Source organism: Apostichopus japonicus, chromosome 2 (assembly GCF_037975245.1).
Source record: "Apostichopus japonicus isolate 1M-3 chromosome 2, ASM3797524v1, whole genome shotgun sequence".
Taxonomy (NCBI): domain Eukaryota; kingdom Metazoa; phylum Echinodermata; class Holothuroidea; order Aspidochirotida; family Stichopodidae; genus Apostichopus; species Apostichopus japonicus.
Window position 1 is genome coordinate 3,184,864 of NC_092562.1, and position 14,285 is coordinate 3,199,148.

Here is a 14,285-nt window from a genome sequence, read left to right on the forward strand (position 1 = left end):
GTTGATTTGCCATCGCGACAGGGAACAGTCGTGCCATCAAAAGATGACAATTAGTGACGATGATAGCTGTCGGTTGGGCTGCTTCTGTAGTGATGGTACTACCACTAATCAGTGGCAGCGCATCCACCAGTGTCTATACCAATGGTACCCACCATTTGCTCACCTTCCTGGCGCTATTCCTGTTTCTACTATAACGTCAGCATAGCACTCCTCTATTGTTTCACTATTCCTTCGATGATAATCGCTTATGGTAACTGATAACTTTGAAAGTCAAACGAAGTTTTCACGCGGTTAAGAGATTTCAAAACCTCAAAACGAAAGCGAATAAAGCCAGCAATATGCGGCTATCGATTTAAGAAGGTTGGACTCGGTCGACATCGAGCCACGAGAGTACCAAGAGGGGAATTTCCATTCAAAAAAAATCAGAGACGGGTGTCGCCAAGAATGAAAACAAACTGGTATCACCTCTGAGACCAAAGATGGAGAAGACAAAGTTGAAAATGCAGCAGCGAAGTCGTCAGCCTAATCGTGAAAGAAGAGTCGTTCTGATAGGTATTCTGTATAACATTCTGTTCTCTTCTTATAAAGGTGATAAGTGTTGGTGCCGCATGCTTATAGGCGGCTTTACTCTCGAAACATTCTTTTTACTTATAGATTTATTTGTCAAATTAAGCATTCCACGGTTTGTTGTGATTAATTTGGAAAGTCATCGCAAACCTCAATTTAGTTATTTTGCAAACCTTGACAAATTTTCAGCATGCTTAATTTGAGTGGGGGGGGGGGAGTGTGGAGGCCGGGGTCAAATACTTATTGCACTATAAGCTGCAGAGTTTGATACGGCAATTATGAATTGTATTCTACCATATGTTGTCGATCACTATTAAAGAGACAATACTAAGGAACATATATAATGTGGGTAAGTAAGTATAAGGTTCAGTTTGATGGCAATCTATTTTGTCGACAACAGGAACTATTCTTTCATGCTTCTTATTTAGTCGGTTTCTTCACAAATATTCGCCAGCTACAATAAATCTAGTTCAGTTATCGAATCATGTAAACAAATATTGTCAAATATTGATTTCTATGGCCGGACGTGACAGAAAAATGTTGGCTCTCTGAATTTGTAAGATATATAGTCGTCAGTTGTTGGTATTCAAGAAGATCATGTTTCTTGTGCGAATAATGAAAATACTGAAATAAATTCGACATCGGATGACCATTTTTTTTTAAATTTTCCTTCAATCTTCAAAATTTCTCATTTATACAGCTAAGGTAAATATCAAGTACATGTTAATTTCACGAGGGTCTTTATGATAGCTTGCTGGTATCAATATTGAGGAGACAAATGCTAAAGAGAAAACTTGACAACATTATATTTCTCCTGTCATATAAAGAAACATTGCTGAAGTTGACGACAACAGTATGTTGGACTCCGTATATCACTGTCCATTCCTTCAGTCTAGCTTTGGCACCAAGTCACGCCATGGAAGTGTTTACGATGTGGTTGGCTTATCTGAATGCTGCCGTGGATCCGGTAATTTACACCTTATTAAACAAGACAATTTGGACAGGCATGTCTGCGCAGTGGCGGAGCGTCCATACAGTCAGAGGGGCGGATGCCCCCCCCCCCCCCTGATGGACTCAAATTGGACTGCTGGCGCCCTTTTCAGCTTTTTTACCACTTTTAACTTATTCCTAATTATTGACTTTTTATAGCGCTCTCAAATACCTATTGACATTTGTCACATTTTGTTGGTGTAATTTTCTGACAAAATGGCGATGACACCTATTCATTCTTCGTTTAGCTGCAAATTAGAAAGGCCCGGAAAGGGTCATTTCCGGCGATCTAGGGAGTATCTTTACTCCAAAAAATTCTGAACGCTCCGCGCCAACTAGTGGTGGCGCTCCGCTTAGATAGTGTCGAAAGCGCCCCTATAGACCATTCTCGCCCCACTGACCAATACCCCTAGCTCCGCCACTGTGTCTGCGAACAGTTCTTTAGTATAGGAAGACTTTGTTCCTACCCCTGGCGTCGATTTCGTCGAAGTTTATTTCACAGCTCAGAAAAATGAAGTGGAAAATGACGTATAATCTTTCGCGAACGTAAATCTACAGCGTCGAACTCTCGTGTCCTTGTTGCGTAATGATACAGACCAACGTTTTTGACACCTTGCTTATTATGATGGTATTAATTCACATTGTTTTTTTTTCAATAATTAATCACTTTTAGAAACATAGCTCCATATTTTACATCCGCAGTTTCTCGAGGACACCATTTTTTTTTTTAAATCAAGAAGACGCAATACAACTGCCTATAAAATCTTCCTCATGCCCAACCTTGACAAGACTTAACTCACTTGAACGAAGTACACACTGGAGAAAGTTCATTATCAATGGAGTCATATAGAGCGGATGATATAACTATCCTCCACAAACACAAAAAGGCCCAAATTAGGACACTATTTCTGTTTCCTCGACGCCCAAATTTGACATAACCTATATGGCATACATGAAAGCAGGGAACTCTATTTCCTCTATATATGTGTTTTATTTAGTATTCCATGCCGTCATAAACGACAATAACGAAATCATGGGAGGTACTACAGTTTCATGCATGATTCCAAGCCATAGACGGAGGTTATATATTGTCCTCACAAACACAGCTATAGATACCCTAACTCTAAGCAAAGCAGATGGACGCAGAAGCCCAACTTTATTGTGGGGGGGGGGGTGCTGCTAGAACTACAAAATATGATAGAAGGACGTTCCAGTGAGTTCACCCTCACCTTTGAAATTTGAATTCATTATTAGGATTGCCAACCGTGATACATTATCATAACATCGTCTTGGAAAGAGAAGGAAAGCATGGAGTGCGAAATGTGTCAAAAACTCCACAACATCACAAAGTCAGACAGGCTTAGAACATTAGTCTAATTACCCGAGGCTGAGTTGTTTTTATTGACTCTTATCAAACTACGAGATTATTGCAGTTTTTTTTTTTTTGGTAGTTCCCCAGACAGTATTATTGTGCATATGATATAGTGGTACAGTTGTGACCAGGGAACAACTCCCTGTTGTGACCAGGTATTGCTTTTGATCGGACCCTCTTTCCCGGTAAGGGCGGTGAAAAGCTCTTGTGCCCTAAATTATGACCGTTCGCCAGGAAGTTTGTATACTAATATTCCATAAACTAGACATTCCGTCTGACTTTTGGCCGATGTGAGATCTTATTTTTTAAACCAAATATCCTGGTTATATCGCTCCGCTTGTATGATTTTATGACACGCATTTATCTTACTGCAGTAACCAGTCACTCTACCACAGTAATCAAGATCTCATCAGAAAGGTATCAGCGTTTCAAACGCCAAAAATACACACTTTGACGTGTTTTTTTTTCTTCAAATTTCATTGACCGGAGGAAGATGAAACTTCCGACCAAACTGCATTTTCTTTAATGGCCTAACAAGTTAAGTAGCTGAGACCTGTTTATTACCCCCCCCCCCCTCCTCGTATGTATACACCCCACCGCCCGATCCCCCAAAGAACATTAATATCAACCATTTCATGTCCGACTCGCGTTGGTAAAAAACATTTGTGTTTTCTTTCACCACGTTTCACTCACTAAAATTCATTTAAGAGACCCCCCTCCCCTCCCCCATTGCAACGGATATGTTGCTTACGAGTATGTTAAGAAATGTATTTTACATGGTTATGAACTTGTGTCAGAGGCATTTAGGCAGTAGTTTGCGAAAGTTAAATTCCCAATCACACATTGAGTTTGCCCGTTGTAAGGGTACACTTTTTGAGCGATGGTGCTCGTCAATTAACGTTCGTTCTTTTGAACAACTCCAACAGTTAATCCAAATAGAGTTTAAACGTTGTATTCCACCTGAAATTAAGATATTTCTTGACGAAACACAAAGTCAGTCAGTTGGAGGACGCAGCCGCGAAAACGGATAAGATGGCTTTGACTCATAAACACAAATTTATGCAAAACAAACTTAGGCAATTTAAAAATGATACAAAGGAGGCCAATGACACTAAACAGTGTTTTTCAAAATACATCTGAGTCTTCTTCCTCTGATTCTATCCGCTCTTAAATTAAAAGCGATTCGTTAGGTTCACATTCCGATCCTTAGTCTCCGACTTGCTCATGTTGACGTAAGAAGGGTCATCTCCTTGGCGATTGTATATAACATGCTCGCAAGAAGAAAATCGAGCAAAGTTCCAACGCCGGTGTACCGGGTGGTCAGGGTGAATACATTAGTTTTCCCAGTTGCGGAGCTAAGGGTATTGGTCAGGGGGTAGGGGGGCAAGAATGGTCTGTAGGGGCGCTTCGGCACTATCTAAGCGGAGCGTCACCACAGGTTGGCGCGGAGCGTACAGAAATTTTTTGAGTAAATATACTCCAAGTTAGATCGCAGGAAATGACCCTTTCCGGGCTTGCTAATTTGCAGATAAACGAAGAATAAATGGGTGTCATCGCCAACAAAATGTGACAAATGTCAATAGGCAGATGAGAGCGCAATAAAAAAGTCAATAATCGCGAATAGGTAAAAAGTAGTAAAAAGCTGAAAAGGGCGCCAGCCGTCCATTTGAGTCCGTCAGGGGGGATCCGCCCCCACCCCCCTAATTACTATGGACGCTCCGCCACCGAGTGTTCCTCTCCATGACATTTATTTACATTCAAATTCAGTGACTTGGCGTGTCACTTGTAGGTGTTTCCCCTACTCTCCCCGCTGATTGTATTTCTTGTTTATTGGGAAATGATTTAGCCGGTACCAAAGTAACTGCTTACTCAATCGTTGTTGAAAATCCAACAACCACTAACTCTTCAAAAAAGTTATAGAACAAACAATTCCAGATGTTTTTTAGAGCATGTGCAGTCACTTAATCCAGAGCAGACAAGCTGGATATTTTTCCCTTCAAAATCTGCCCGATAGGAAAGTTCAATTAACCGTTACAAGGATGACGTTGGGTTTTTTGAGTCGGGCAAACATTAATGGTGCTATTTGAGGATACTATAGTGAGCCTCACCTTGAAAGTTCACCCACCCGCAGTGTCGGTTCAAACAAGCAAAGGCCGACCCTACTACTCGTTCCACATCCGTTAACATTTCTAAGAACACCCTGATATCTGAACGTAGAAAAGACCCTGAATTGAATCAGTTGTTCTGGAAGCAGAATTACCGAGTGTCTCTGTGGGTTTTTATCTAAAACATGGGGTTTTAATGCGAAAGTGGCGACCACGCGATGTCTCGTCGAATGGCGCACTATCCACCAGGTTGTCACACCTCCGGTTTACCGTAAAGGAATTTTAAAGGCATTGAAAACTCGCCCCAAAACCGCGTGCCGCGCTCTGAAAAAAAGTTAACTTTCCGTTGCTTGCAAGTGAAGTTTTCTTCTTGTCGCTACAAAATGCAGACAGTAATGAAACGTGATACCTTGTTATCTTTTATCTAGACCTGAGATGTCCATCGCTTCTATCTACACTTTGTTGTGGTTATTGACCGTAGCTGTATGTACTGACTGTACACTAGTATCTTATTACCGACGGTAGCAAGCTGTGTGTGTATTTTCTGGGATCGATGATGGTGTCTAACACTTCTGTTGCACCCCATTCGCAACTAGGTCAGACTAGTTTACGCGCGGGTCTTCACACCCTTTAAGTTTCCTACATGACACATGACGCACGAAACATATATTAGGGGTCACTAAAACATACAACAGAATTCTCGAAAATTTATTTTGGCCTGGTTTACGTTCAGCTGTCGCTGACAAGTCGTATCAAACGTGTGCCAAATTTTTTTTGGGAAAACCCTATCAATAGATTCCCAATTTACCAATAAAACCGATTCCGGCTTGCGAAGAACCGTTAAGCCGGGTAATCATAGATTGTGTTGGACCGCTACCAAAAAAACTCTTGTCTGGTCACGAATGTTCGCTAACTATCATGTGTGCGTCAACAAGATTTCCTGAGGCAATACTTCTCAGGAATATATACGCTAAGACTATTTCCAGTGCTTAACTTCAGTTTTTACTATACGCTTTGTTTACCTAAATCAGTGCAGTCGGACCAGGGTTCTTATTTTATGTCAAACCTGTTGTTGACGGTAAAAATGACAAAACATCAAACAAATAAAGCCCTGGCACCTCCGCCGACTATGTATTGACACACACCAAATAACGGAAAAGATGATGGTTCAATCTGTAAAAGGACACAACAAAATATCCATAAGTACAGATTTACAAACACAAAAAAAAAAAAAAGATATAATATACATAGATGTAACAATTATCCCACTAATGCCAAGAATGTAAGTCATAAAGATTCATCACACATGAACAACAATTATAAACATACACTATTCTACTTTAAGCTAAATAGTCACTAAAATCACTGAACTCGATACTCAAATATCAGAAGGTGACCTTAATTATAATAATAATAACAAATATGCTCTCAAACACATAGAGGATAAGCAAGTAAAAGTACAACACATCCTGACACTCATACCCCACTATACTAATGCACAACACAATAGCTTAATGAGTAATATGCAACGCTTCCCTTCCCTGAAGTCTAACCACATGGCCCCCTAACAACGTTAACAATATATATTCTTGAAGGCCTAGGCTCACGGCCCAAACAAACTTATATACCAAAAGGTTAAATGCCTCAATGAGGATAAACAATCATACTAGGGAACAGGAAAACAAACAATACAGCACACTAATGCCATAACTAAAGACTGATAATAGAGAAATCAAAAAAAAACGGCTAATTCAATGCAAAATTAAGAAAACTTACGACATTGGGTCTCTCTAGGAGGTGCATGGGTGACGCGACTTAAATCCAAGTAACCCAACTCACAAATACGACGAGCGCCACCTATTGGCTGCTCTCTGCCTCCAACATACCGGCCCCTAAATATCACAAACCCACTTTAATATTTACACAACATTCAAAGGAGGCAGTGCAACTCCCCCTACAACAACAATTTGAACAACAGTGAGTATTAAGTAACTTATAAATACATGCTACAACAACTAAGCAAAAAATGGTAAAACCAAACAACACAATAAAATAACACTGTAATACTTGTGGAATTCACCACTAAGCTTGTACACTCCTTGTTGAAACACCTTCAATAGTTTCAAGTAAACACAATTTTCTTACAGGTCTGACCAGATTTGCACTTGAAGTCTTCACCTTCACAGATCTCACTAGGTTATCCTTTCCAGGATATATCTCTACAACTCTGCCAATAACCCACTTGTTCCTAGGAAGTTCTTCATCTACAAGAAGAACAATGTCCCCTACAGCTAAATTCCTTTGGGGTTCCAACCACTTCTGCCTTTCCTGCATTAAAGCTAAATACTCTCTACACCATCTTCGCCAAAAAACACCAGCCAAGTACTGAACTTGCCTCCACCTTCTTCTACAGTACATGTCCTTCTTATCAAATGTGTCAGCTGGAATAGCTGAGCCTTGGCGCAACAGTAACAAATGATTGGGTGTTAACGGTTCAGGATCTGACACATCGTCCGATACATATGTGAGTGGACGACTGTTCACTATAGATTCCACTTTACACATCAAGGTCAACAACTTTTCGTCATCAAGAACTTGTTCTCTAGTCAAAGAACGCAAAACCTTACGGGTCGTCCGTATTAACCTCTCCCAAACTCCTCCCATATTAGAAGCATAAGGAGTATTAAATCTCCACTTAATCATTTTCTGTTGCAAAAAACATGTGATTCTTGTCTCATTCCACGCCTCTATGACACTTCTGAGCTCACGCTCAGCTCCAACAAAATTGGACCCATTGTCTGACCTTATCTCAATGGGTACCCCCATACGGGCTACAAATCTTTGGAATGCATGGATGAAAGAGTCTGTGTCCAGACTATGAGCTATTTCTATATGTATGGCTCTAACGACTAAACAAGTAAACATGCAGCCATAACGCTTAACCTCTGACCGACCCCTTTTTACCATAAATGGGCCGAAATAGTCTATGCCCACAAAACTAAATGGTGGCATATCTGGCTTCACTCTATCAAATGGTAAATCTGCCATTTTTTGATTAATCTTGGGAGCTGTGGCTCTCCTACAAGTGAAACACTGTGTTACAACTCTACGCACAATGGATCTAGCACCAATGATCCAAAATCGTTCCCTCAAAAGAGAAAGAACATGCTCCCTACCAACGTGACCGTTTTCCCCATGTGTATAACGAACGACTAACTCCGTCACATGACTATCCTTAGGCAGTATTGGAGGGTGCATCATACCCTCCTTCACTGGTGCATTACTCAAACGACCCCCGACACACAAAACGCCAGTCTGTGACAAATAGGGATCTAACTTACGCAAAACACTGCCCTTTAGTTTAACCTCACTGGCTTCAGACGTGAATTCCCTAAAGTGTTCCCTTTGAACACACCTAACTATGGCTTCTTCAGCCTCCTGCAACTCTGTTATTGTCAAGGGCCCCTTTAATTCAACTCTATTTCTTCTGTTCATCTTGAACAAAAGATACCTTCTGAACCTTAATATCCATGCAACATTTCTCTGTAGTTTTAACCAACTAGAATGACCTTCAAAATACTTATGAAGAACTTCATTTACTGCTTCTTGTTTAATTACATAGGATTCGACCTTGACAACCTTGACTTCTGGGTCCCCTTCCAAACCTGCAGATGCAGCTAGACCTTTAGGCCATCTAGTGTCATCCTCCCAAAGAAAGTCTGGTCCTAGGACCCAGGCTCCCTTGTCAACCAATTCTCCAGCCGTCAAGCCCCTAGAGGCATCGTCGGCTGGGTTTTGGTGTGTCGGCACATGGCGCCACTGACTAGGTGCAGAACCTTCATGAATTAAGGCTACACGGTTAGCCACAAAGGTCTTGAAGCGCTTCTCTTGGTTACTTATATAACTAAGCACTATAGCACTATCAGTCCAAAAGAAGGACTCATCGATGCGAGCACCTAGCTCACGTCGAATCATTGTATCCAACTTCACTGACAAGGTAGCAGCAGTAAGCTCCAATCTAGGTATGGTCACCTGTCTCAAAGGTGCCAGATGTGCTTTAGCCATTACAATACCACAATGAACTGCACCATCTTCATAAATGGTTCTAAGGTATGAAACTGCCCCATAAGCCTTCTCAGAGGCATCTGAGAAATGATGAAGCTCGTGACGAGATACTGCTTGTACCCCTGGGGCAAGACACCTGCTAACTCTGAACATATCTAGCTTCGAAATGTCTGCCTTCCACGCAAGCCATTCACCTATGAGCTCCCTAGGAAGGGGCTCATCCCATCCAAGCTGCCGACGGCACAAATCTTGGATTATTGCCTTACCCTTTATCGTGAACGGACATGCAAACCCAAGGGGATCATATACCGAACTAACTACACTTAGAAGACCTCGTCTAGTTAATGGCTTGGTCCTTAAATTAACCTTATATCCAAAGCTATCTTCATTGACATCCCAAAAAACACCAAGTGCTCTCTCTACAGGAAGAGCCTCTTGATTAAAGTCAATGTCTTTAACAGCCTTGGCTCTGTCATCCTGAGGGATATGACTGAGTACCTTAACACTATTAGTGATCCACTTTGTTAATTTGAATCCACCCTTACTGAGAAGCTCTTTTAACTCAGAATACAGCTCTATAGCCTCTTCTTCAGTACTCACAGCCTTTAGGCAATCATCAACATAAAAGTTGGATCTGACCGTATTAATAGTGCTCTCCTTAAAGTTACCTTGATTATCTTCAGCTGTGCGCTGAAGAGCAAAATTACAACAACTCGGGCTCCAACAACCCCCAAACACATGTACACACATTCTGTACTCTTGTGGCTCAACATTCATGTTCCCACCTGGCCACCATAAGAATCTCATCACATCACGGTTACTAGGACTAACCCTCACTTGGTAAAACATTGACTCAATGTCAGCCATGAGAGCTACTCGCCCTTCCCGAAATCTAAGCAAAACTCCAAACAACTTGTTAGCCATATCTGGACCTTGGTGGACATTCTCATTTATAGAGGTCCCTTTGTACACTGAAGCACAGTCATAAACTATCCGAACCTTATCGGGTTTCATCGGGTGAGTGACTGGATGGTGTGGTAGGTACCAAACAGCTCCATCACTCCTCCCGATCTCCTCTTCAGGGACAACTTGAGCATACCCTTTATTGAGCACCTCACCCATAGCCTTAGCATACTTCTCTTGCAAATTAGAATCCTTCCTTAACCTCTTGGCCAAACCCTTTAACCTCTGTGCAGCACATTCCCTGTTGTTGGGTAACTCTACTGGTTGCTGCTTAAATGGTATCCCTAACTGGTAATGACCTTCAGTATGGCAAATCGTTTCTTCCCACATTGCTACAGCTCTTTTGTCATTTGGAGACAACCCATTCTCATGAGCTAGGTTTTCACTTGAGTCTATCTTCCAAAATTTTTTCAATTGAGTGTCTAGCTCAGCATTGCTACAAACAAAGTGACATACTGGGTTTCCACCAGGTTTCCCTAATGGCCCACTCACAGCCCAACCTAGTTGGGTCCGAATGGCATATGGATCACCAGTCTTACCCTTTCTAACTTCAATGGGCACTAACGCCTCTGGGACATCTTGCCCTATAAGCAATTCGACCTGCATAGGATTAACTTGTGGCAAAACAAGCTCACTAAAATGATTCCATCGCTTCAAGTCTTGCGATTTGACGATGTTTTCCTCTCTAATGGGAATCTCAGGTGCACTATAGACCCGAGGTACATTAATAACATGAGCATGATCTGAGCTCGTTACCTCCAAGTTAACAACAGAGGTGCTAGTGACACTCTCCTTACTGTGCAGTGTACTCAATGAGAGCTTCTGCTTGTTACCAGCTGTTCCTAATTTTCTTAGTAGTGACTCTGAGCAAAATGAGTTTGTAGAGCCGGTGTCCAATAATGCAAAAGTAGACACACTACGACTTCCACCCTCTACTCTTACTTGAACAGGAACCACCGGAAGTGCTACCCTTGAGTTACCGGCCCCATTGACAGCAGCAGATACCTTTGGAGCACCTGTGGTAAATCCACTCTGTACTAAAGATTCAGGCTGCACCACAGCATCATTGTGTGCTTGAGGTGCTTCAACAGTACCTAGATGCAGAAATTTGGTGTGTTTTTTTCCACACCCATGAACACTGCATGTCCTAGCTAATGTGCACTCATTAGACCTATGCCCTGTCCTTAAACAGTTAAAACAGAGCCTATTCTCTTTAGCAAATCCAAACCTTGAGTAGGATACATCTCCTTAAATTCATCGCACCTGAATAACGAATGACCACTCTTATTACACTTGAGACACGGAACATTCTGCTCTGTGAGCAAATTAAAATTTGTCCCTCTATTTCTCGCCTTGGGTTTAGAACCATCGAACTTGCCCACCACTACGTTACCTTCCTTAGCTCTCAAGCTTAACCTCCCATATACAGGATCATTCAGCTCTTCAGCTGCATCATTGATGAACTCTACTATATCGGCAATATTTGGTACCCTACCATGTCGCTTCCTAATACGACGAGCCTCCCTCACCCACCTGGACCGTAGGAAATTAGGTAACCTCTCAGCAATTGAGAGGAGAACCCTCTGGTTATTCATCTCTGCTATGAAACCCATAGAACTTAATGTTTCCTTACAACTCTGCAGATCATCTGCAAAATCTCTTAACCCCTGCTTGTCATACGAGGAGAAGGTGCCCCCAGAAGTGATGTTCTCCAACCAAGCATCTGCTATCAGGTGGTTGTCACCAAAACGATCTTTAAGGATCCCTAGCGCCCTGGGGTAACCATCGCAAGGATCCATGACGGAACAGCACTGTATGACCTTGTTCGCTTTTCCCACACAATACTGCTGCAGACGTGTAAGCTTAGCTCCATAACTAAGATTTGAACTACCAACGCTGTTCTCGAAGGACCTAATAAATGACCAGTATTTCATGGGATTCCCATCAAAATAGCTTAACTCTGCTCGCGGCAAATGAATAGCTTCAATTAACTGGTTTCGATCTTGATCTGACAGCTGTGGTGTGGCTTCTGGAACTATAATCTTCTCACTTGGGTGAAATTCCAGAGCTTCGGGACGCAACACAGCACCTTCGCTTTCAACCACATTGGAGGATTTTTTAACACAACTCAAATCAACCTTATGCTCTGCCTCCATGTAGGCCTTCTCTTCTGCTTCGGCCATAGCTATTTCCATCCTGAGGTCTAGCTCGTCTTTCTGCTGTTTCAACCTCAGCTCTGCTAGCTGTAGATCTTGTTGCTGTTGCAACAAAACTGCACGTGCTGCTAACGCAGCTTTCTTGGCGTTGGCTTTGGCTCTCTCACTTGTGATCGAGCTACTTGAGCTTGTTTGGCTTACCGAATCAGAAGGCATGACCAATGGGACATCTTGGGATCTCTGCCAGGTCGAAATCTCCTGACTGAACTCATCAAAAGCACGATGAATGGCTGACATATATGCTTCGGCTTCATGAATATCATCATCCTCTTTGAGCACTTCCAGGTATGCATTATGTGCCTCTTCAAGCTCTCCAATTGCCTGACTGTAGGCTTCATTCTTTTGTTGCACAGTAGCCCTACAGCTGCTGTCTGGCTGTGGGTTTTCTGTTATTATGGCCTTTATTTCATTTCCCAAACGGGTAAGACATCCCCTCTTGGTGGCTCTAGCCTTCTTCAGTCCTTTCATGACTGCTAGGTCTGGCTCTACTGAACCTTGTGACATCATACTTGATCAAACTTGACAACTTATCCAAACAGACGTTGTCATTGAACTTATGTTGACGGTAAAAATGACAAAACATCAAACAAATAAAGCCCTGGCACCTCCGCCGACTATGTATTGACACACACCAAATAACGGAAAAGATGATGGTTCAATCTGTAAAAGGACACAACAAAATATCCATAAGTACAGATTTACAAACACAAAAAAAAAAAAAAGATATAATATACATAGATGTAACAATTATCCCACTAATGCCAAGAATGTAAGTCATAAAGATTCATCACACATGAACAACAATTATAAACATACACTATTCTACTTTAAGCTAAATAGTCACTAAAATCACTGAACTCGATACTCAAATATCAGAAGGTGACCTTAATTATAATAATAATAACAAATATGCTCTCAAACACATAGAGGATAAGCAAGTAAAAGTACAACACATCCTGACACTCATACCCCACTATACTAATGCACAACACAATAGCTTAATGAGTAATATGCAACGCTTCCCTTCCCTGAAGTCTAACCACATGGCCCCCTAACAACGTTAACAATATATATTCTTGAAGGCCTAGGCTCACGGCCCAAACAAACTTATATACCAAAAGGTTAAATGCCTCAATGAGGATAAACAATCATACTAGGGAACAGGAAAACAAACAATACAGCACACTAATGCCATAACTAAAGACTGATAATAGAGAAATCAAAAAAAACGGCTAATTCAATGCAAAATTAAGAAAACTTACGACATTGGGTCTCTCTAGGAGGTGCATGGGTGACGCGACTTAAATCCAAGTAACCCAACTCACAAATACGACGAGCGCCACCTATTGGCTGCTCTCTGCCTCCAACACCTGTTACAAAAAGTATTATCAAATTGCACCTAGTGCTAATCACCCTGAAAGCCAGGGTGCACTGTAGAACGATTTCACCAAACTGTTAAGAGTATGATCAAAACTTACTGATTTGATAAGGAAAAACAGTGGGCTCAATGTATTCATTTCCAACTATTTCCAGCCCGTAAATCCGTCCAGAAGTCACTTGGGTTTAGCCCAATCCAGCTTGCATTTGGACACAATGTCCGTGGGCCATTAAAGTTATTCAGAGAGAGAAAACTAGTTGATGAAACTGATGATATTAATCTCCTTGACTACGTGTCAGATTTTTTAAGAGTAGACTGACCAATGCGTGGGAGTTGGCAAGGAATAACTTGAAAGAGTCCCAAACCAAAACTTGGTATGATGTAAATGCCACTGACAAGCATTTGGCCCCAGGGTATTAAGTGCTAGTGCTAATGCCGATACAAGGGCAGACTCTTCGAGCTCGCTACTCAGGTCCCGTATGTCGTGAAAGAAAAGACAAGCGACACAAATGATATTATTTCACCCCTGACCAGCGACGTAGCCAGGAATTTGAAAGGGAGGGAGCACTTTTTGCGATTGATATCGATTTCAAAAATTTAGGCACGACTATCTGAGCGGAGCGCCACCA

General features: G+C 41.8%; 2 protein-coding genes across 2 annotated transcripts; both read right to left on the reverse strand.

Moving 5' to 3' along the window:
* Positions 1 to 6,101: 6,101 nt before the first annotated feature.
* On the reverse strand, positions 6,102 to 11,237 carry LOC139974325 (uncharacterized). The gene is made up of 2 exons (XM_071981362.1): positions 6,811 to 11,237; positions 6,102 to 6,207 (listed from the first exon to the last, which is right to left on the reverse strand). The coding sequence occupies exon 1, from the start codon at positions 10,666 to 10,668 to the stop codon at positions 7,117 to 7,119; it is 3,552 nt and encodes a 1,183-aa protein (XP_071837463.1). The 5' UTR covers positions 10,669 to 11,237; the 3' UTR covers positions 6,102 to 6,207; positions 6,811 to 7,116.
* Positions 11,237 to 13,649, reverse strand: LOC139974330 (uncharacterized). The gene is made up of 2 exons (XM_071981377.1): positions 13,541 to 13,649; positions 11,237 to 12,938 (listed from the first exon to the last, which is right to left on the reverse strand). The coding sequence occupies exon 2, from the start codon at positions 12,783 to 12,785 to the stop codon at positions 11,247 to 11,249; it is 1,539 nt and encodes a 512-aa protein (XP_071837478.1). The 5' UTR covers positions 12,786 to 12,938; positions 13,541 to 13,649; the 3' UTR covers positions 11,237 to 11,246.
* Between the last annotated feature and the right edge of the window lie 636 nt (positions 13,650 to 14,285).